Here is a 19,695-nt window from a genome sequence, read left to right as displayed (position 1 = left end):
ATCCAGTTTGACTGGTGTCTTCTAAAAAGGGGAAATTAGGACACAGAGGCAGGCAGGCACAGAGGGAAGACCGTGTGAAGGGAGATAGCAAGAAGACAGACATCTAGAAGCCAAGGAACGCCTGAAGCTACCAGAAGGAAGGAGTGAGACCTGGAACAGATCCTTCCCTAGCACCTCCAGACGGAGTGTGGCCTACCCACAACTTGATTTTGGCTTCTGTCCTCCAGAACTGTGAGACAATAAATTTCTGTGGTTCTAAGTTGCCCGTGGTATGGCACTTTGTCATCCTATTGGGAACAAATGCAGCCTGAGAATCGGCATCAGAGCTGCCGAGCTGCCTCAGAGGACAGAGGACAGTCCTGACTGGGGGCCTGGTCCTCTGCTGGAGACGGGCACTACTCTCTGCCTGAGCTTCCTTTAGTCCCTCCACGCAGAAGAAAGGAGCTCACGGAGATGACAGTGAGTTCACCGCCACCATCAGACTCATCATCCAATTAACGGGCCGTTTTTCTCAGTTTGGTCCACTCTGCTGCTCTCAGGCAGCAGTGAGCACTGGAGTATGAGCCAACGATCCACAGATGCCTCCAGGAGGAAAATGCCACCCTCCCCTCCAACGGTTACAAAAATACTGAAGACCCAAGGCTTCAGACGCTGGCTTCATGCCAAGCTTCTCTTGGAGGGAGACAAAAAGGGGAGGCAGGGCCAGTGACTTGTTTTTGTATTAGACTGTTTTTACTTGTGCTTTTGATTCTCAAGGTGGGACTCCTAGAACCCTCGCCAGGTAAATCACATGCAAACCTTCAGTCAAAGTAGCTACTAGAGGAAGAACCCAGAAAATTCCACAGAGGAGAACGCCGTACTGGGTAAAAGGCCTGCAAGAGAGATTGAGGGGCCTCCCAAAGGGAGCACATGTGACACCTTTGAGGGAATTCGGGAAGAGCCTGCCTACCCCCAGATACACTTACAGATCTACGGCCTCCGTGAGCTAAAGTGTACTTCCCTGACGTTGTGCAAGTCCACAAAGACCCCGGGAACGGATGCACTGGGTGAGCGCCAGAAGAGAAGGGAGAGAAGTAGGTCCTTGCTGTGTGCCCTTGGAAAATCACTTTACCTCTCTGAGCTTGATTTCTCTTTCACAAACCAAAAGAAAAAGATGGAGAAGGACTGGCCAAGTCTAGGCTGGGGGGATAATCAAACGAAATAAATACCAGACCGTTTTTACAAAGCTGTGGGCTTGTTATCAGAGTCTTATGTTCCCTGCCCAGCCCACAAATGCAAAACCCAGGGGCCATGACATGGTCGCTGCCAAGGAAGTCTTTGACTGAACTTGATTTCCCTAATCCAAACTTTGAATACCACAGAAAAGATGACTGTATTCTCAGAGATGAGGGGTATTACACCCCAAGGTTTTCAAAAACGTCTTATCACACGTCCTCCTGTGTATCATGCTCCTTTCTCATAAGAAAATGTATTTGTACATCCCTAGGGCTACTTAACTCCACTTTATTTATTTATTTATTTGACAGAGAGAGAGATCACAAGTAGGCAGAGAGACAGACAGAGAGGAGGAAGCAGGCTCCCCGCGGAGCAGAGAACCTGATGTGGGTCTCAATCCCAGGACCCTGAGATGATGACCTGAGCCGAAGGCAGATGCTTTAACCCAATGAGCCACCCAGGAGCCCCTTCTTATTTATTTATTTATTTATTTATTTATTTATTTGACAGACAGAGATCACAAGTAGGCAGAGAGGCAGGCAGAGAGAGAGGAGGATCCACTTTAGAAATTATTATTATTTTTCCCAAAGTGGAGTGTGGGGTAGGGGGTGAGGAAACGCTATTAGGCAGATACCACCTCAGGAAAAAAAAAAAAAAGAGCAAAAAACAAAACCTCAATCTTTAAATAAGTGTATCAAGATATTACACAATGTACAGGATACTCCCACACTGTTTACAATATATTTAAAAATTGTAACACTGAGAGGCCTGGGGTGGCTTAGTAAGTTGAGCGGTTGAGCGACTGACTTGATCACAACTCAGGTCTTGATCTCAGGGCCATGAGTTCAGGCCCTGCATTGGGCTCCATGCTGGGCATGAAGCCTACTTAAGAAAAATAAACAAGGGCGCCTGGGTGGCTCAGTGAGTTGAACCTCTGCCTTCAGCTCAGGTCATGATCTCAGGGTCCTGGGATGGAGCCCCGCATCGGGCTCCCTGCTCAGCGGGGGCCTACTTCCCCCGACCCCGTCAAATAAAGAAACAAAATCTTTTAATAAATAAACAAACAAACAAATAAGTAAACTGTAAGACCTAAATGGCCCACTGTAGGGGCTTGGTTAAATACACGATCAAACCAGGCCAACAAGACAAATGGCAACCACAGACCCCTTTGGAACCGGATAACCCTCAGGATTATGCCAGAAGACCCCCAGCATTTCACTGAAACGATACTTGGTTTCCAAAGTGCTTCACAATTTTTTCGCAGCACCCATCCATCTCAAGGGAAACTAGACACACAGATGTGGGGAAGCCCTACAACATGTAGTTGCCTAAAAACAGCTGCAAAACAGCATGTATACAGTCTGCCACTCGTGTAAACGGACGAGTGTGCTCACACGTGCAGAGACACAGAGATCGGGAAGAATGACCCCTAGATGGGGACGGTGACTACCCCTGAGAGGCAGGACGGCAGCCGAGACACCTGGAAGGACAGAGATTTTTGACTTTCTTCTTGCTGATTTGCACTGCTCTTTGAACGCTTCTCTAGCAAACAGGTAGACTGTCTGGAGGAAATTTTTTTAGTCTTAAAAATGAGAGAAAATGACCCCTATTTAGCTGTGAGTCCCAGCCGCGCACTGGATTCTTTTTCAAACGTCTCGTGTGTGTCAGTATGGATGTTCCCAAGAGCTGGTAAAGCTGCAGAGGGCGACAGCTGGGGCAGAGCGTGGAGAGGGGTGGGTGCGGGGTCCGGGCTCTGGAGCTAGCAGAGGACCGTATGGGAAGTCACTCACCCCTCTGAGCCTCCAATTCTTCACCTACAAGAATGGGGGAGGGGGCGCCTGGGTGGCTCAGTGGGTTAAGCCTCTGACTTCAGCTCAGGTCGTGATCTCAGGGTCCTGGGATCAAGCCCCGCATCGGGCTCTCTGCTCAGCAGGGAGCCTGCTTCCTCCTCTCTCTGCCTGCCTCTCTGCCTGCTTGTGATCTCTGTCTGTCAAATAAATAAATAAATAAATAAAAGAATGGGGGAGAGCAAAACACACTCACAGGATTACAAAGATCAATGAAAACCATGGACACAAAGGACTTTATCATTTTTAAGTGATTCTTTTAGAAAAAATGGGAGGGACTCCATTGTTCACCATTTCTCTTATCAGAACCTGCCCTGTACACTGTAAGTATACACTCAATGCTGGATTTATGACTCTGGCAAGATGCAGAAGCCAATCCAAGGCTGTTCCCATCAGAATTTTGCTTCTGGGGAGTCCCCGAGCTCTCCTACTGAGAGTGGGTATTCAGAGCACAAGGGCCCGCACCCTGGGCAAATGGAATTATGAGCAGACACACGTTCACTTCTAAACACCTGCCCAAGAAGAACCTGACTCTGAAATCCTTGACCCCCTCACGCTCACTCCCAAGATGTCTTCAAGCTGCCAAAGAGACGAGTGAGAAGACCAGACACGATGATATAAAACCATCAGCCACCCAGCAGTTACCAAAATGTAAGCCGAGACGTAGACTCGAAGCGTACCCAGAAACTAAGCCACACCTTCCTAACCCGTGCAACCACTGAGGAAATCAGGTTTGTCCTTCTTTAATTTATATTCTGTTATATGTTATAGAGAATTAAGCTTTAATTTTAAAAATCCCTCTAATTGGATACTACTGATGGGAAGACATCTGGGGCAAATATCTAGGCTCGGTGCATTCCATCCCAAGCAATGGTTAGTGGTCTGCAGAATGAGTGTGTGGCAAAATAACCAGTGGTTGCTAATTATTATATATCACAGGGTTTGGCTTCATCCATAAAGCCCCGTCACGCTGGCTTCTTCCTCTCCAGAGAGGATTACAGAATTGACTGTTTAGACATTTTTTTTTTTTCCTCCAACTTAACATACATTTTCCTTGTCTTAATTGGATCCAGCCTCTTTGGCCATAGGCAGAAAAGCAATTTTTCTATAACGATCGCATCCCTCGCACGGCAGGCCGACAGACTTTCCTAGGTCTGGAAGGATCGTTGGCTTCCTATTTTCTTTCCATTTGCTCAACCCCGTTCTAGTCGTGATGTGAAAAACATGTGAAGATTGTGTCCTAAGGTGCCTTCGATTTAGCCAAAAAAGGTATGACGTTACCGGCATGAGACATCTCCTCCAACCCACACAGAGCCTCAGAATTCAGGAGAACTGTTTGCCCCGAATGTTTTGGTCTAATGCAAATATTTATTTCTTCCAAAACAAGTAAAACAAACCACTTCCAAATTGGGGATGGGGGTGGGGGAGTTTGCCAGACATTTTTCACAGTTAAGACAAACATTTGGGAAACATTTTCCAATTTGCCCTATACCCTTAGTTAATCTTTCTTAACCACATTGAATCATTTCCTAATTTACCATCTACTGTGACATCAAGGCCATTTCTTGAGGATCTTACTAACTTTCTCTGTTCTCCTCCTCTCCTCCACGTAACTTAGGTAAAACATCAGCCCGGCATTTCTTGAACACACGGGGCACACACGCCTCTGACAGACACCCTCCCTAATCTGTGACTTAGAGACTTGGGGGTAGGGACGCACGGCAGCACCAGGCCTGAGAAAAGTTGGATCTTGAGACATCCTTTGCCAGTCAAGTCTGGAGCCCCATTCTCTGTCCCCACCCCACCGCCTAGTTTTCCTAGAGCTTGGTTGGAGTTCCTTCCCACAGATGTTATCTGAACATCCCCACAAGCTCTTCCTGAATGCATTAACAGACAACATTAAGATGAAGCAGAGCACGTTTCTGCACCAGCCCTCCCAAAGCTGTTTTTCCTGGGCCATTTGTTGACCTCTCCAGCTTGTTTTCATTTTACAAGTGGTGTAAAAACCTTTGCCAAGACGGAATTCCATTTTCAAATGAGGTTTCACAAGACCTTTTATCAGATAGGCTGACCAATTACACTGGCTGGGTTCTCTCTGGTCTGTACTTGGGCAACCCTGTCCTTCACCCCTCTTCTCTTCTTGAAGTGGTGAAGTCTGGAGGCTCATCTTCTCCGCAGCAGCAGATCAAAGGCTTGAGTTCCTGTCCCCTCACTACCAGGCAGTGACACCATGCTGCCTCCCCTCCAGCACCTCGGTTTTGACAGGGACCCCTAAGAAGAGACTCTGGGTTGGCAAAGATCCTCGAAAAGGAAAGCTGCTAAGTTAATGCATCCCGTAGACATACATACACACACACACACACACACACACACACACACACACACACACGTTAATATGGCCTCTAAGTGCAAACATCTATAAACTTACCACTGAAAAATGGGAAGGGGTTAACACTGAGAAGCCTCTCTGGGGGGAAAACGCTGCTTCACACACTCTCTCTGAAACGGAGAGGGGGACCCCCTGCAATCGGGCAGAGGAATCACTCTGGTGGGTACCCCCCTCCTCTCCCACCCTAGTCCAATTCTTTTGAATTCAGTGAAGAAAACTGCAACCATCTGGGCACACACCTAAGGTACCATCAGGCAGAGACGCCTCATGACAAGGGTTTCCCAGGGGGAGCAGGTATCCAAGGAAGGGCGGACAGGGGGCAGATATGATCTGCACGTGCTATGCTGATGCCAGCAGGAACTGGCCTGCCTGGAGCCCATCTATGGGCTCTGGCAAGGAAACGGAGGAACATGCTGCCAACGACATATCCCCACCACCACCCATCTGGTTTAATGCCCTGTCCCTTGGGGACAATTCTGCGGCTTCTCAAGATTCTCTCGGAGCCCTGCCAGGAGGAGATGCCAAGAGGCTGACCGTCTCTTTTGATGTGTTGGTATGTGCGAGGGATGGGGGAGACCATGCAGGTGGAAGAACACCAGTAACGGGGCTAAAGAAAGGACCAGAGCTGCCTTGTGTGCGTGCGTGCGAGCGCGCGCGCGCGGACACACACACACACACACACACACACACCAGCCAATCACAGATTCATTTGAGTTGATAAACAGTTCTACTTGTTTGTTTGGGTTTTTTTTTTTTTTTTTAAGATTTTATTTATTTATTTATTTAAGAAAGCATGAGCACGAGTGCTGGAGAGGAGCAGAGGGAAAGGGAGAAGCCGAGTCCTGACATGGGGCTCGATCCCAAGACCCAGGAATCAAGACCTGAGCCAAAGGCAGATACTTAACAGACTGAGCCACCCAGGTGCCCCAACAGTTGTACTTTAAAATGCAAACACCTAATGGGAGGATTCATCTATCAATAGTCACTCACAACCTAGTAAGAATTAGCACAACCAAGGGCTCTCAAATTGGCATTGACCTGAAATCAGGATCCATGAGGACAATTACATTCCCATTACACCCCTTTCCCAGGAAATGGGACAGAGACCCTCTTTCTCTTCTGTAATTGCAACCTCATGGGCATTCACATTTAGAAACCATACTGCGCTGAGCGACAGGTTTGTTTTTTGGCTTACGTTACACGGGAGGGGAAAGATTTATTTTGGAACATTAAAGGACTCTGGAGGGTTGCTCTGCGAAAGTCCACAGTTCAAGTGACTTCCTTTCATCTCCGTCTCACTGTGAACCAGAGGAATCTCCATTCTAGCAAGTGGAGACCAGAGAGTAGACCAACTGAGAAGACTGGGGGCAGTCAGTGTGCCCCCCGGGCTCTGCCACTTCACAACATGGGAATCATCTTATCTGTTTATCTGAGTTTCTTTGGCTTTCTGCACATTCCCTGGAAGTTGTCCTTTGAGTTTCATTTCATTGCTGCCTTTTAAAAAAAGACTGATACTCCAAAGATTACAAATTCCTAGGGACCAAGCAGGCCCTGTGAAATTAGCCTAATTTATCACTGACTTCTCTCAGGAGGATGTTACCAGTTGATTCTTTGGCACAACTTCAAATAGAGTTCCTTGCTTCAGACACCGAAGAAGGGCAACTAACTATCTGAGTGTTTCAAATGCTTATGCCGCTTTCTAAGTGTGCTCTAATGGGGTTATCTTCAAAATCTTTTAAATCTCACAGGAAACAGTTTTTAAGGAGAAAGCATTTTAAAGTGGACACAAAGATGCTGTGTTTTTGACAACTCTCTTTATGATTTTATTTCCGTCTGTGCTGTTCAGAAGACATGGAAAGCCATAAAATTGTTTTACCTATTTCCACCCTCCTTTAAAACAACTTTCTGAAGTCCATAGAAAGAGCTGGGTTGTTTGGGGGGGTTTTTTTTTGTTTTGTTTTTTCCTTCCTTCCGTGGATCTACCATACATACAATGTCTTTTTCTCAATAAAATGACTGTTTCAAAATATCCTCACATCAGGAGTTTCAAGAAGGAACACAGGGCTCTGTCGGTATCTATAATACACACTTAATTTGAATCAGGAAAGTCGGTTGCTCAACCTAGGCAAATTTCCCAACAAGATATGAAAAAAAAAAGAAAAAATATGGCTGGCTCACCACCACCAGTATCTGTGAGTGTCCCTGAACTAAATTTGTCTCCAAAGTGACTCAGTCCTAATCCCTCATCGCCCAGCTCCCCACCCTGCCTCTGTCTCTTTCCCTCTCTCTTCTCCAGACCTGCCCCATTTCTCCCTCTTCCCTCCCTTACCTCCCCGCTGTTTTCAGGTCAGAAGTTTAGGGGGTTATCACCCTCTTCTTCAATTGAATGTGTAGAACTCTGAAGCAGCTATGTCCAAATGAACTTCCGGCTGTGCTGGGAATGTTCCGTATCTGTGCAGTCCAACAAGGGAGCCGCTGGCCACATGAGGCTCCTGCGCACTTGAAATGTGGTCAGCCTGCCTAAGGAACTGAATTTTTCATTTTAATTCATTAAAATATAAAGAAGCACATGTAGCTAGTAGCTACCACGTTGGACAGCACACCGATTTAGAGGACTAGAGAGCTTTAACCCTTCCAGGTCATTCCCGGTGACAGGCTGCATTCCTCAAATCAATCCCAACAAAAAGCTAGAAAGGAAGGCGCCCTCCAGCACCTTCACTCCAGAACTGTGGCCCAGCAACCGCACCCAGGCCACGGCCCTAGAAAGACCTCCAAAGTTCCACCTGGAAGGCTCCCCCGGCACACCAGTTCTCCTCTTAGATCTTCTCATTTCCCCACTAAATGGTCCTCTTGCCCTTGTTTTTAGTGTTTTCCATCTGTAGGAGCTGACCATGATCAAACACAATGTCTTGGAAAATTAGCGGTTGTCTTCCACATTTCGGGCCTATCCCTCAAGTGTGACCTTTGGATTATTCTTAAATCCTATTTTTGGTCCCTCAGGCTATTTTCCAAGTTCTTGGAACAGCTAAGTCAATATGGTGACCTAGCGAAGCAGGTCACAGCACTGTCGACTTTAGCTTTGGGTGGGGGGGAATCTAGTTCAACTCAAATCTGATTTACCAGTTTAAAAGCGTGAGATGATGATGCTGTTGACAGGCCCAAAGCCACCTGCAATGGCACTTCTGTGAGGCTGACACCCCCCCCCACAGGGCCCTTCAACAGCCAGATGTTGAATGAATGAGTGAATGAATGAATGAATGAATGGTTCCACCCTTGTAAGAATCCCCAAAGACAATTTGAGAACGGTTTTCTCTAAACGAGGAACTGAGGAGGGGGATGTTATGATCTAATTTTAGAGGTAACTGCCTTCTTTTTATTTTATCTTATTTTATTTTTTTATTTTTGTAAAGCTTCTATTTATTTATTGAGAGAGAGAGAGAGAGAGAGCCTGAGCTAGAAGAGGGAGAGGGAGAAGTAGACTCCCCTACTGAGCAGGGAACCCAGCTCCAGGCTTGATCCCAGCACCCTGGAATCATGACCTGAGCCGAAGGCAGATGTTTAACTGACTGAGCCACCCAGATGCCACAACTGCCTTCTTCTTAAAACACAGCATGATGGGTACAAAGTGGAGTGGATCCTCCAGTGTTTGGATGGTACCAATGGAACAACATGGTCTTCACTCCAAAAAGACCGGTTTTAAGAAGTTTGATTTACTGATTAAAATTTTTGCAATCTTTAGGATATTTTTAAATAAAAATTTTCACTGAAGTAATACAGAATGTGGGTTTTTTTTTTTTTTTTTAAGATTTGTGTTTATCTATTTGACAGAGAAAGAGAGACGGTGAGAGAGGGAACACAAGCAGGGGGAGTGGGAGAGGGAGAAGCAGGCTTCCCGCTGAGCAGGGAGCCTGATTTGGGGTGGGGGGGGGCTCGATCCCAGGACCCTGGAATGATGACCTGAGCCAAAGGCAGACACTTAACGACTGAGCCACCACCCCCAGAATGTTTTAAAGTAGCAATCACTCCTACTATCTAAGCCTGTACAATCCATTTTAATCATTTTAAAATCACATTTTAAAACCCTTTTTCTTCACTATTCTATTTTGGTGTGAGGTGTGGGGGTGGGGGGAGCAGGACCGGAGAAACTCTTCTTGGTTGGTTTCTTTCTGTCTTTCTTTCCTTCTTTCTTCCTCTTAAGATTTATTGATTTGAGAGAGAGAGAGAGCAGGAGTCAGGGAGAGGCAGAGAGAGAGACTTTCCAGAAGACTCCCCACTGAGTACGGAGCCTGATGAGGGGCTCCACCCCATGACCCTGAGATCATGACCTGAACAGAAACCAAAGGTCGGAAGCTTAACGGACTAAGCCCCCCAGGCGCGCCTCCTGATTTCCTTTTCTGTGGGGTCACCTGTCTGTGGTCACGGTCTATGGTGTTCTCAAGTTTCTGCTCAGTTGCATGGTCGACTGTGGTTAATATACTTTTGTAACCATAGATGGTTTTTATTTCAAAAAAAGTCTAAATATTATAATGCTTTACCTTGAGCCACAAATATCTCGGCAACAAATATGAACTTTAAATACTGCCCACAGGAGTGCCTGGGTGGCAATAATCAGCTAAGCATCGGACTCTTGATCTCAGCTCAGGTCTTGATCTCAGGTCCTGAGTTCAAGCCCCATTTCAGGCTGCACGCTGGGCATGGAGCCTACTTAAAAAATTTAAAAGACAGGGGTGCCTGGGTGGCTCAAAGGGTTGAGCCTCTGCCTTCAGCTCAGGTCATGATCTCAGGCTTCTGGGATCAAGCCCCGCATGCATCTCCCTGCTCAGCAGGGAGCCTGCTTCCCCCTCTCTCTCTGCCTGCTGTTCTGCCTACTTGTGATCTCTCTCTCTGTCAAATAAATAAATAAAATCTTCTAAAAAATTTTAAAAATAAAATAAAATACAAACAAATACTGCCCACAGTCCTGGATGGTTTCCCAAGAACACTGGAAGTTCCCAGGTATGGGCTGAATAGCCCTTGGTAAAGGTAGATTTGGACGTATATTGGGCTCTTCCCTGAATCCTCTTAGACATTACTGAAGTCTTCAGCCCAGACCCAAAGGCTATCATTTACCAAGCCATGACAAGAGCTACAGCTTCCGAAGACATCATTTCAACAAGGATTAGTTTGGGCACTGGAAGAGTTTGGGCACTTTGGAGTTTAGAATCTGACAAGCAGCAGCTAAGCTACTGAAAGAGAAGAGTCTTGTGGGCATTGATCTGATGATTTTTAAAACAAGCCACTGGATTAATTAAAATCATCACTTGAAATCTTTCTGAAAGAGAGCGAGCCATTCTGAAAACACCGCTTTTGTTTTCTCTACCTCAAAGTCATCAGTACTGAAAAGACACTTGGAAAAAATAAAAGGCAGGTTTCATTTAAGGGCATTGTACTTAACAGGGCAGGCAGTTTCCTACCAGGGGTGAACCCTGCAGCTCTCAGCTCGGTAAGACTGAAGGGAGAAGCCCCAGGGAGAACCAAGTATGCCTGCCTGCCGGTGACAGTGAGGAAGGAGTCGGTAAGTTTCAGAGACATTCCAGTGTTCTCATAATGAAATACACTGACATGTCGGTTTCATCGTCATGAACCAGGGGTACAAGGGAGAGGGAAGGGAGCACAGGCTTCCAGCCGTGTGATGGAATACGGAGTCGGTCCTGGCAGAGGCTGCCCTTCACCAGCTGGATGTAGGTTCCCACCCCCCTCCCACCTTCCCTAACCTCTGCCGGCAAGAGCTTCACCAGGCCCCTAATCTTGATCATCAGGAAGATCCAGGCCAACAAGCCACAGAGTTCTCTGAGAGAAAAGTTCCTATACATTCTGCTTCTCAGAATTTGGGACCAATGGCAAAGTCATTACATTTCTGACTTCTGGCTTCCTGGGCTCAGTGCCTGCTAGGATCATGCTCAGGTACTCCCTCTGTCATCGTTATTGATCAGATATGGCTATGGCTCGCCTGTGAAGAAAGGTGAGCCCTTGCAAAACTGCTTCTTCACCACTGATCACTCAAGAGTGAGGCAAGACATCTAGAATATGAGAAAAACATAAAAACCTTTACTGCAACAATAAAACCAGAAAGAAACACACAAAAGACACTCTGCAAACACTCTTTCTCCCTCTTATTTCGACACCAGGTTGCTTGCCAGTTTTCTGAGATTCTAAAATGTAAATAGATAGATAGATAGTCTGGGTCTCTTTTCATTAAATGCTTAATCACTAAGATCATTTCCATAAATTGGCATGAATTCAGTCTCATATTCTTTTTTTTTCCTTAATCACTTTTTAGAAAAGTAATCTAAAATTTCTAAGAGTGACCAAGTCATGAGACTTTTCTCATAAGACCAGGACAAACAAACAGCCCACAAGGTACATTTGGGAGGTTTAATATTCTGAACTTAGATGATCAGATCTATCTTTTCTTATTTCAAAACAACTTTCATAGGGGCATCTGGGTGGCTCAGTGGGTTAAAGCCTCTGCCTTCGGCTCAGGTCATAATCCCAGAGTCCTTGGATCGAGCCCCGCATGGGTCTCTGTGCTCTGTGGAAGCCTGCTTCCTCCTCTCTCTCTCTGCCTGCCTCTCTGCCTACTTGCGATCTCTGTCTGTCAAATAAATAAATAAAATCTTTAAAAAAAAAAAAAAACTTTCACAAAGGTGTGATTTGTTTGCTATGTTTTATAATTACTTACAATGACTCATTTTACTCTAAACCACTTACAGATTTCCTATGTTATTGATATATTCATGTTTTCCCTTTATACATATTACGGTAAGAATCTGAATTTACGGTGAACTAAGAAGCCATTTGCCTTTAAGAATGCATAATAATAATGAGAGATAGGACCCAGAATTACCCACCAACATGGACAATTACAATTTCCTTTACAGCATTTGTAAAGTGCATCTGTCTTTCTTCAAGGCCTGTTTCTCTATTGTTCAGGACAAATGTGACTTTTACTTGAAAGCCACATTTTAAATTGTTTACAGTATATTTTGTTAAGTGAAGTAAATTAAATTTCACATATGCCCATTATATTTCTCATCTGTGACCTTTCATAAGAGACTTCATGTAAGAAGGGCTTTTAAACATTCTAAACAACTCAGATTATTAAGTATACTATAAATTTTACATTAGATGTTTCACTAAACTGACTGAAATATTTTCATTTCCAAATATCTGGATAATGGGATTGGGTGGGGTTCCTTAATTTAAAAGAATGACTTCAAGAATATGATAACTGAAAAGAGAAAAATAAACTGATTTTATTTCTAAAATCTTCCATACTAACTAGAATATAGGTGCTCAAAGATTTAATAAAGACCCAAAAGAAGAAAGTGGAAGCACATAAAATCGTTGATTCTCTTTAAATGTAAGAAAGGAAGATGGAGAGAAACGCAAATTCAGAAAATGAAGTGTCAATGTCAGTGATTAATTCTTCTCATTCATGTCTCTCCCTTTCCTTACAGACAAGGACCTCTCCATTTCAAAGGCATGAAGCTATTTTCTCACCATGAGATGATTCCCAAACTCTCCAACAGAAACTGAAAAGACTTTCAAAGGCAAAGGAAGTGAAAGGCACATTCTCCAGCACTTTTGATCACTGTAATTCAGTCATTCCATAGATGCTTCCAGCCTGCAGTTCTCTTCCCTAAAGTTCTGAAAAAAAACAATCTGTTAGCCTGCCAAACAAAAATATCAGGCAGTGAAAAAAAAAAGAAAGAAAGAAAGAAAGAGAGGAAAAACTAGAGAGACCGATTTGGGGAGAGAAAATTGACAACACTTTGCCAACTCCAAGCAAAACATTTTAAAAGAAGCAACCAGGGGCGCCTGGGTGGCTCAATGGGTTAAGCCTCTGCCTTAGGCTCAGGTCTTGATCTCAGGGTCCTGGGATCAAACTCTGCTCAGCAGGGAGCCTGCTTCCTCCTCTCTCTCTCTGCCTCTCTGCCTACTTGTGATCTCTCTCTCTGTCAAATAAATAAATAAAATTTTTTAAAAAATAATAAAAGAAGCAACCAAAGGCTGAGGGAAGAAAAAACCCAGGAGAACGAACGTATAGAGCATAGATCTAAGGAACAGGATTCCTCCTTAAAGGAGTAACCAGTGAAACTTGCAAAGCCTCCAGCACTATCATATCCAGTGATTTCCCAAGAAATAATTTCAGAATGGAGGGAGGGTGGAAAACTTTCCCAGCCCCCAAGCCCTAAGATGTACAACCATGTCCCACCACTAGGTGGCGGTTGCAGCGGCGGCGAGAGCGGGGGCTGTTTTCTCCGCTTCTTTCCCTCCCGGACGCACAGCCCTGTCCAGGGGAGAGTCCACTCGTCCCCACCTTGATCCAGTTCGCTAAAACGGCAGGTTCGGTAGAAAGAAAGAAGCTCAGGCCTTAGAAACCTGAAGTCCTCAAGTAACAGCCACTCCTACAAATCTGTTCACATTAAAGCTGAGCAAGGGAGGGGGGACGGACCAGCATATTTTAAACTCTGCTGGGGTTTTCAAAGCAAACCTTCCAGGAGGCTTTAGAGCGACAAGTGACGACAAAATCACGACGTGAACGCTGGTTTGAGTTACTGGGCCGCGCATCACCCACCGGCACAGCGTGTACATAGCCACAAGGGGATGGAACTGCCTGGGTAAACATGAATCGTTTTATTGCTGGCCAGAAATTCTTCCTTCATTCATCAAAGTGGGTGAATGAAAATATTAAGTAGGTAAGGCATTTTCGTGGACTGCTCCCTGAGTAGCCCTCTGAAGTCAAGACCTTACTTAGGCTGCCTTCTACCTTGGGTGTCAAAGAAAGCCTCCTCCCATGAAAGGGAAAAACCACTTCCCCTTTTTGTAAAACGGCTGCACGCCAGAGCTCAAATCTTGGCAAAAGAGATGTTACATAAATTCCAGGTGTTCCTAAATATGTATGTTTACACGCAATCATTTTAGGAAGCATCTAAGTTTCTGGGTCACTTTTCTTTTCTTTCTCTCGCTCTCTTTTTTTCCGTCTCATGGAAGAGTTAAAATGTGTGTTTACAGCTTTGACTTAGGCTCTTACCCACTTCGTTTTGACGATATTTCCTGCCAGCTAAACGCAGGAAATCTAATAATTAGCACCCAAAACGCATCTAAGCACCCAGCACACTTACCTTTCTTTTCTTAACTGAACCGAGATCAGACAGTTTAGTTATCTCTTCCTCCCATCACCAAAGGGGGGGGGGAGCCAACTCTGAAATTCTGAATTATTTTCTAGGTGATTTGTACAGCCATATCTCCCGTAATTCTATGAACGGGCTAATTCCTTAACATCTCACTTTGCCTTTAAAAGGCTTCCTTCCACACGACGGGATTTCCCTAAGAAACATTCCCAGCGGATGGTTTCCAGCAATAGCCTATATCAACTCAGCCTGCGCAAGCAAAGACTTGGCTTCTGCTAATTCCACCCCCCCACACCCGCCCCAACACACACACCGATTCACACTCACAGAACCATCCCGGGCCGACTCGAAAAGCTATTTTGTTTGCATGTTTGCCCATCTCTTCCTGAATGAATGCTTTTCCAACTGACCTTTCAACAGCTGCCGAGATGGCAGGGTCTGTAAGGTTAGAGCCGGAAACTAAGGGAGATTTTAGCATCTTAATCCCTGCAACCTCGACCTTTCTGCTTCTCTACCCGAGTCCATATTCTCGGAGCCCAAGGGCAGGACCCCTGAAGCGTTTGCAGAGCAGCCCTCCGAGGTGTCCTGCTCGCGACCAACTCACTGCGGGCATCCTGCACACGCACAGCCCCAGCCTACACGCCGCCCGACGCCCGCACCCTGGCCCGCGGCGAATACGCCAGGCACGCACCAGCCCTGCCTCTTACCTTCCCTGGCTTTCAGCAAGACCGTGTTGGCCACGATGTTTTCCAGCTCCATTGACAGTCGGCGGTCAGCGAGGGAGCCTGCCGGCGGGGCTGTCAGCTGCTGGGGGTGCTGCCGCTGCTGCTGCCGCTGCTCGGGCTGCCGCCGCTGCTGCCGGAGCCGGGAGCCGGGAGCGAGCAGCCCGCCTTGCCTACCGCATTATTCCTGCTCTTATCCCTCGGAGTTTTCCCCCTCTGCAAAGAGGAGCCGCCGCCGCCGCTTCTTCCTCCCTCTGTGTCCCCCCTCCCCCCTCCCTCAACAGTCTCCCCCCCACCCCCCACCCTCCGCGTTTCTCTGTCACTCCATTCTCCACCCCTCCGGCTCCCTCCGATGCTTTAATGCTTCGGATGCTTCTGCCTCCCCTCCGTCCCTCCCGGGGGTGTGGTACTAGCAGGCTCGGGTGGTCGCACTGCGCAGGCGCCAGGCGGGCCGCGCCTCCTGCCTCGGCGATCGTGGCGCGGGGCCTGCTGGGACTTGTAGTCTTGCGGGCGCGCCGCCTGAGCCGGAGTGGCGCGCGGGCTTCCTGACTCGGAGACCTGCCCGGGCGGGGACTTGCACCCGGACTGAAAGCGCACGTGGCCCGGGGAGGCTAGGGGTAGCCCGGGGAGGCCCGGGCTGCGAGGGGCAGCGGGCGAATCAAAGGCGGCCCGGCCGAGCCGTAGCCCCCAGTCCCGGGGCCAGGCTCCCTCTGGCCCGTTTCCCGCCTTGCCGAGAGCGGGGAAAGCGAAGTCCACAGGCCACGGCGGCGGCGGGCGAAGCGCCGCGTTCCTGCAGGAGCCGGTGCGGGTCCTGGCAGCCCCTCGGGGCGTGCTCGAGTGGGAGGAAGGTCAGCCTGGGGGGCGCTGCGCACGCTGAGGCCGGCCCGTGTGCGCCGTCTCACACGCACACGTGCCGGGACGCTGACAAAGGTGTACTTTGTTTCCTCCGAGGGCGCGAAGGGGTCTGCGAGTCGGCGGCCTCCCCGCGCTGGTGGCCGTGCGGTCCGAGCGCCCCCTAGTGGCCGCGGGGGCGGCTGCGCGGCGGCGGGTCCACGCGGACCGCGCCCCCCTGGGCTCGGGACCGCCCCCGCGCGCCTGGCGGGCACTCGGGGGATCTGGGCGTGGGAAGCGGCTCGTTCAGCTAATAAAGTGCCTTCCGGCAAGCGGGGCCCGTGAATTCACGACCCTCATTACAGTCAAATATTACGGGTTAGAAGAAGGTACCGGAATCGCCCGGGTCGGCCGTGGAGAGCGGTAATGAGTAACCACGCGGAGCCCTTGTTGGAAAGACGCTTTCAAATGACGGGTTTATTTATCTTGGGGCTCTGAGCGCCTCTCCGCGCTATGCTCAGAACATGAGATTTCAGAACTATTCCGCCTCTCTTGCTTGCTTTCTTTGAAGGTCCCACTCCTGGGAAATGGGGAGTCCCCCGAGGTCTGCGAGGCCTACGGGAGGTGGGGGAGGGGCGGCTGGCCCCAAGGAACAATGAGGCCTTTGCCTCCTCTGCATCCTGCGGGCCGGATATCCGCTCAGAAGCGGCTCTGGGCCCTCTCTGCTAAAAAGGAGGAAACCTTCTGTCCCCAGGGCTGCCAGGAAGTGCCAGGGAGGTGCTGGGAGAAACGGAGAACAATTACTACACATGGGAGAATGTGCAGAAACCAATACTTTCGAAGCCTTGGAAACCAGAATGGGCGCAGATTTTAACAGCACAGAAATGTCCTGTTCCTGATGCTATATACTCACCACTGCCGCCGCCACCGCTTCCTGGTGTGTGGATTTAGGTCAGTGGGTCTCCCTGGGCCTGACTTATCCCGTCTGCAGAGCCGGGACAATCACAGTTTGCCTGCAGATGACTTTTTAGGAATCTTCCACTCCAGGAATTACTGTCCTGAGCAACGCAGGCTTCATCTTGACTATATATGCACCCAGAGCCCTAACTTATAACGATAGGGTATTTCTCAGAGAGAATCCTAGAGCTGGCAGCGTATCAGAGCTCGACAACTACAATGGTCACTTGCTACTTAACCGGGAGCCTAAGGCCTGCTGTAGCCCAAAGTTTTTGTGGCTAACATAAAAGCAAAACAAAACTAAAGCTGAATGCCTTTTAGGTGGTTTGTGCCTCATGGCAGCCTTCCTAAACTTTATGTACATATAGATTACCTGGGGATCTTGTTAAAATGCAGATTCTGTTCCACTAGGTGGGTCCTGAGATTCTGATGTTTCTAACAAACACCAAGGTTCTGTCAATCCTGCGGGTCAGTGGACCACACTTTTGAGTAGTAAAGGTCTACAGTTAGTCATAACTCCCCACCACTCTATGATCTCTCTCCCAGCCCAAGTCCCCAGTGATTGCCTAAGTTTACCTAATTGATCTCTACAAATTTTGAGTTTGCAACTCTGGAAAATCTGGCCTGTCCACCTGATTTTACAGATCTGAAACAGACTCAGGGAGAGTAAGTGCGTTCTGCATGGTCATTGAGCAAGTGAAAACCTATCTACTTTCTCAGCTACATGGTGATACAACCTGCCTACAAAATAAATGGTTGTATTTCCAGTATCTGTGCCTCTGTGAGGAAACTAGGACATTCCAATGGGAGAATAGAATGATAAGGGCTAGATTTACTGGATCCAACTGTGGGCCAGGCCCTGTGCTGAGTGCTTTACATGGACTATTTCATGGAACACAACATCCAGATGAGGTAGAGAACAGAGCCCTGTTTCACAGATAGTCACCAGGTTAGAAGAGGTTTTAGAAATTGCCTAAGGTCACACAATGAAGAAGTAGAAGACGTGGGATTTGAACCTAGTAGTCTGACTCAGAGTCTATGCACTTAATTTCTGGCTAGCTCAGGCTAGCCAGCAGAACTTGGCTGCAATTGTCCTGTTAGGCTGCCAGAGTGAACTTAAATTGTACTGTAAGAAAGCAAAGCAGGCAGTTGGCTAAGTGATTAAGACTTAAGGGGGTTTTCCACTGCACCATTATAGCTTCCTATAATTCTACCACTAAAGCTTCATTCCTTTCAATTAACTGCATTAACAACAGCAGTCCTCTAGAGAAATGGGTTTGATTCAAGAAAGAGCAGGCTATTAAATATCAATAGGTAAGTTAGAGCATCTTGCTGGCTGAAAGCAAGAATGCAAATCCAAATGAAAAAGGGGGTGAGTTTGAGAGGGATGGGAATATGTCAAACACTGACTTCAGATCCACTCGGAATCCGCTGAACCAAAAATGCAAAAAAAGAACCAGGGAGTCTTACTCTTCTGCTGGCACCTGCATTGCACAGATAAAGCTGATCAGTCAGAGTTCTTTTTTTTTTTTTTTTTTTAAGATTTTATTTATTTATTTGACAGAGATCACAAGTAGGCAGAGAGGCAGGCAGATGGGTGGGGTGGGGGGCAGGCTCCCTGCTGAGCAGAGAGCCTGATGCAGGGCTTGATCCCAGGACCCTGAGATCATGACTTGAGCTGAAGGCAGAGTCTTAACCCACTGAGCCACCCAGGCATTCCCTAAAATATAGATTGCTTTTGCCTGAATAATCAAACTGGCCTTCTGAATAAGCACTGGATCTGGAGATTTCAAGCCTTTCCTGGCCACACAGTTTTCTAATCAGCAGGAAACAGCTGGAGACAGCGCTCTCATTCTCCTGTTTATTCTTTCCTTCTTCAGCGGTTACCTTCATGGGCCAACCACTGCAGGGAATACAAGGGCGAGTGGAGAACTCCCCACGGGCAAGGAAAGCAAACTAGAAGACAAACTACCCAGAGGAAATGCAATAAGGACCATTTTGGACACATACACCAGGGCTTTGGAAACAAAGAGGAGGAGTGATTTCAGGCATCTGGAAGGTTCCAAGAGAGGAGAAATGAGAGCTGTAGGTGGGATTGGAAGTATGAAGTTCTCAGTTACATTCCCTCCTGAGAAGGCTCCTCACTGATAGTTCCAGTGGTCACCACCAAATATGACATTAAAAAATTTGCCATGCTGTAGACCACCAATCGTTCTTCTATTAATATTTTTCTTTAAAAGCAAGCCACTTAAAAAAAAGTTTATTCATCCTAACCAATAATATTTGTGAAATGGTGGTAGTAGTAGAAATATCACAGTTAGGATACAAGTTATCCCCAAGCAACACGTGGGGCCTTAGCAGCCCTTGTTTTCACGATGAACCAGGTGATCTTCATAAATCTTCTGGGAGGCTTCACCCTGGTGTTGTCAGATGACTATGACCTCGAGACTTCTGAACACCTACCTACTGGGTTCTGATGCATGTTCAGAAAAGTTTCTTGCTAATACTGCCGGTCTGCTGATGGTGCCAGCCACATGTGGTCTCTGTGCTCCTGGCAC

The 19,695-nt window shown here is 47.3% G+C and overlaps 1 protein-coding gene across 2 annotated transcripts in view; it reads right to left on the bottom strand.

Moving 5' to 3' along the window:
* Positions 1–15,731, bottom strand: part of GRK5 (G protein-coupled receptor kinase 5) — a 210,108-nt gene extending 194,377 nt beyond the window's left edge. Inside the window, exon 1 of one of the 2 annotated variants that reach the window (XM_032312596.1) lies at positions 15,335–15,731. In XM_032312596.1, coding sequence (XP_032168487.1) covers positions 15,335–15,386 — 52 coding nt within the window. In that variant the 5' untranslated portion in view covers positions 15,387–15,731. The remainder of the gene's footprint in view (positions 1–15,334) is intronic. The other variant, XM_032312593.1, reaches the window with a different exon arrangement.
* Between the last annotated feature and the right edge of the window lie 3,964 nt (positions 15,732–19,695).

This window comes from Mustela erminea, chromosome 14 (genome assembly GCF_009829155.1).
Source record: "Mustela erminea isolate mMusErm1 chromosome 14, mMusErm1.Pri, whole genome shotgun sequence".
NCBI lineage: Eukaryota > Metazoa > Chordata > Mammalia > Carnivora > Mustelidae > Mustela > Mustela erminea.
This window is presented reverse-complemented; position numbering and strand designations above follow the sequence as displayed.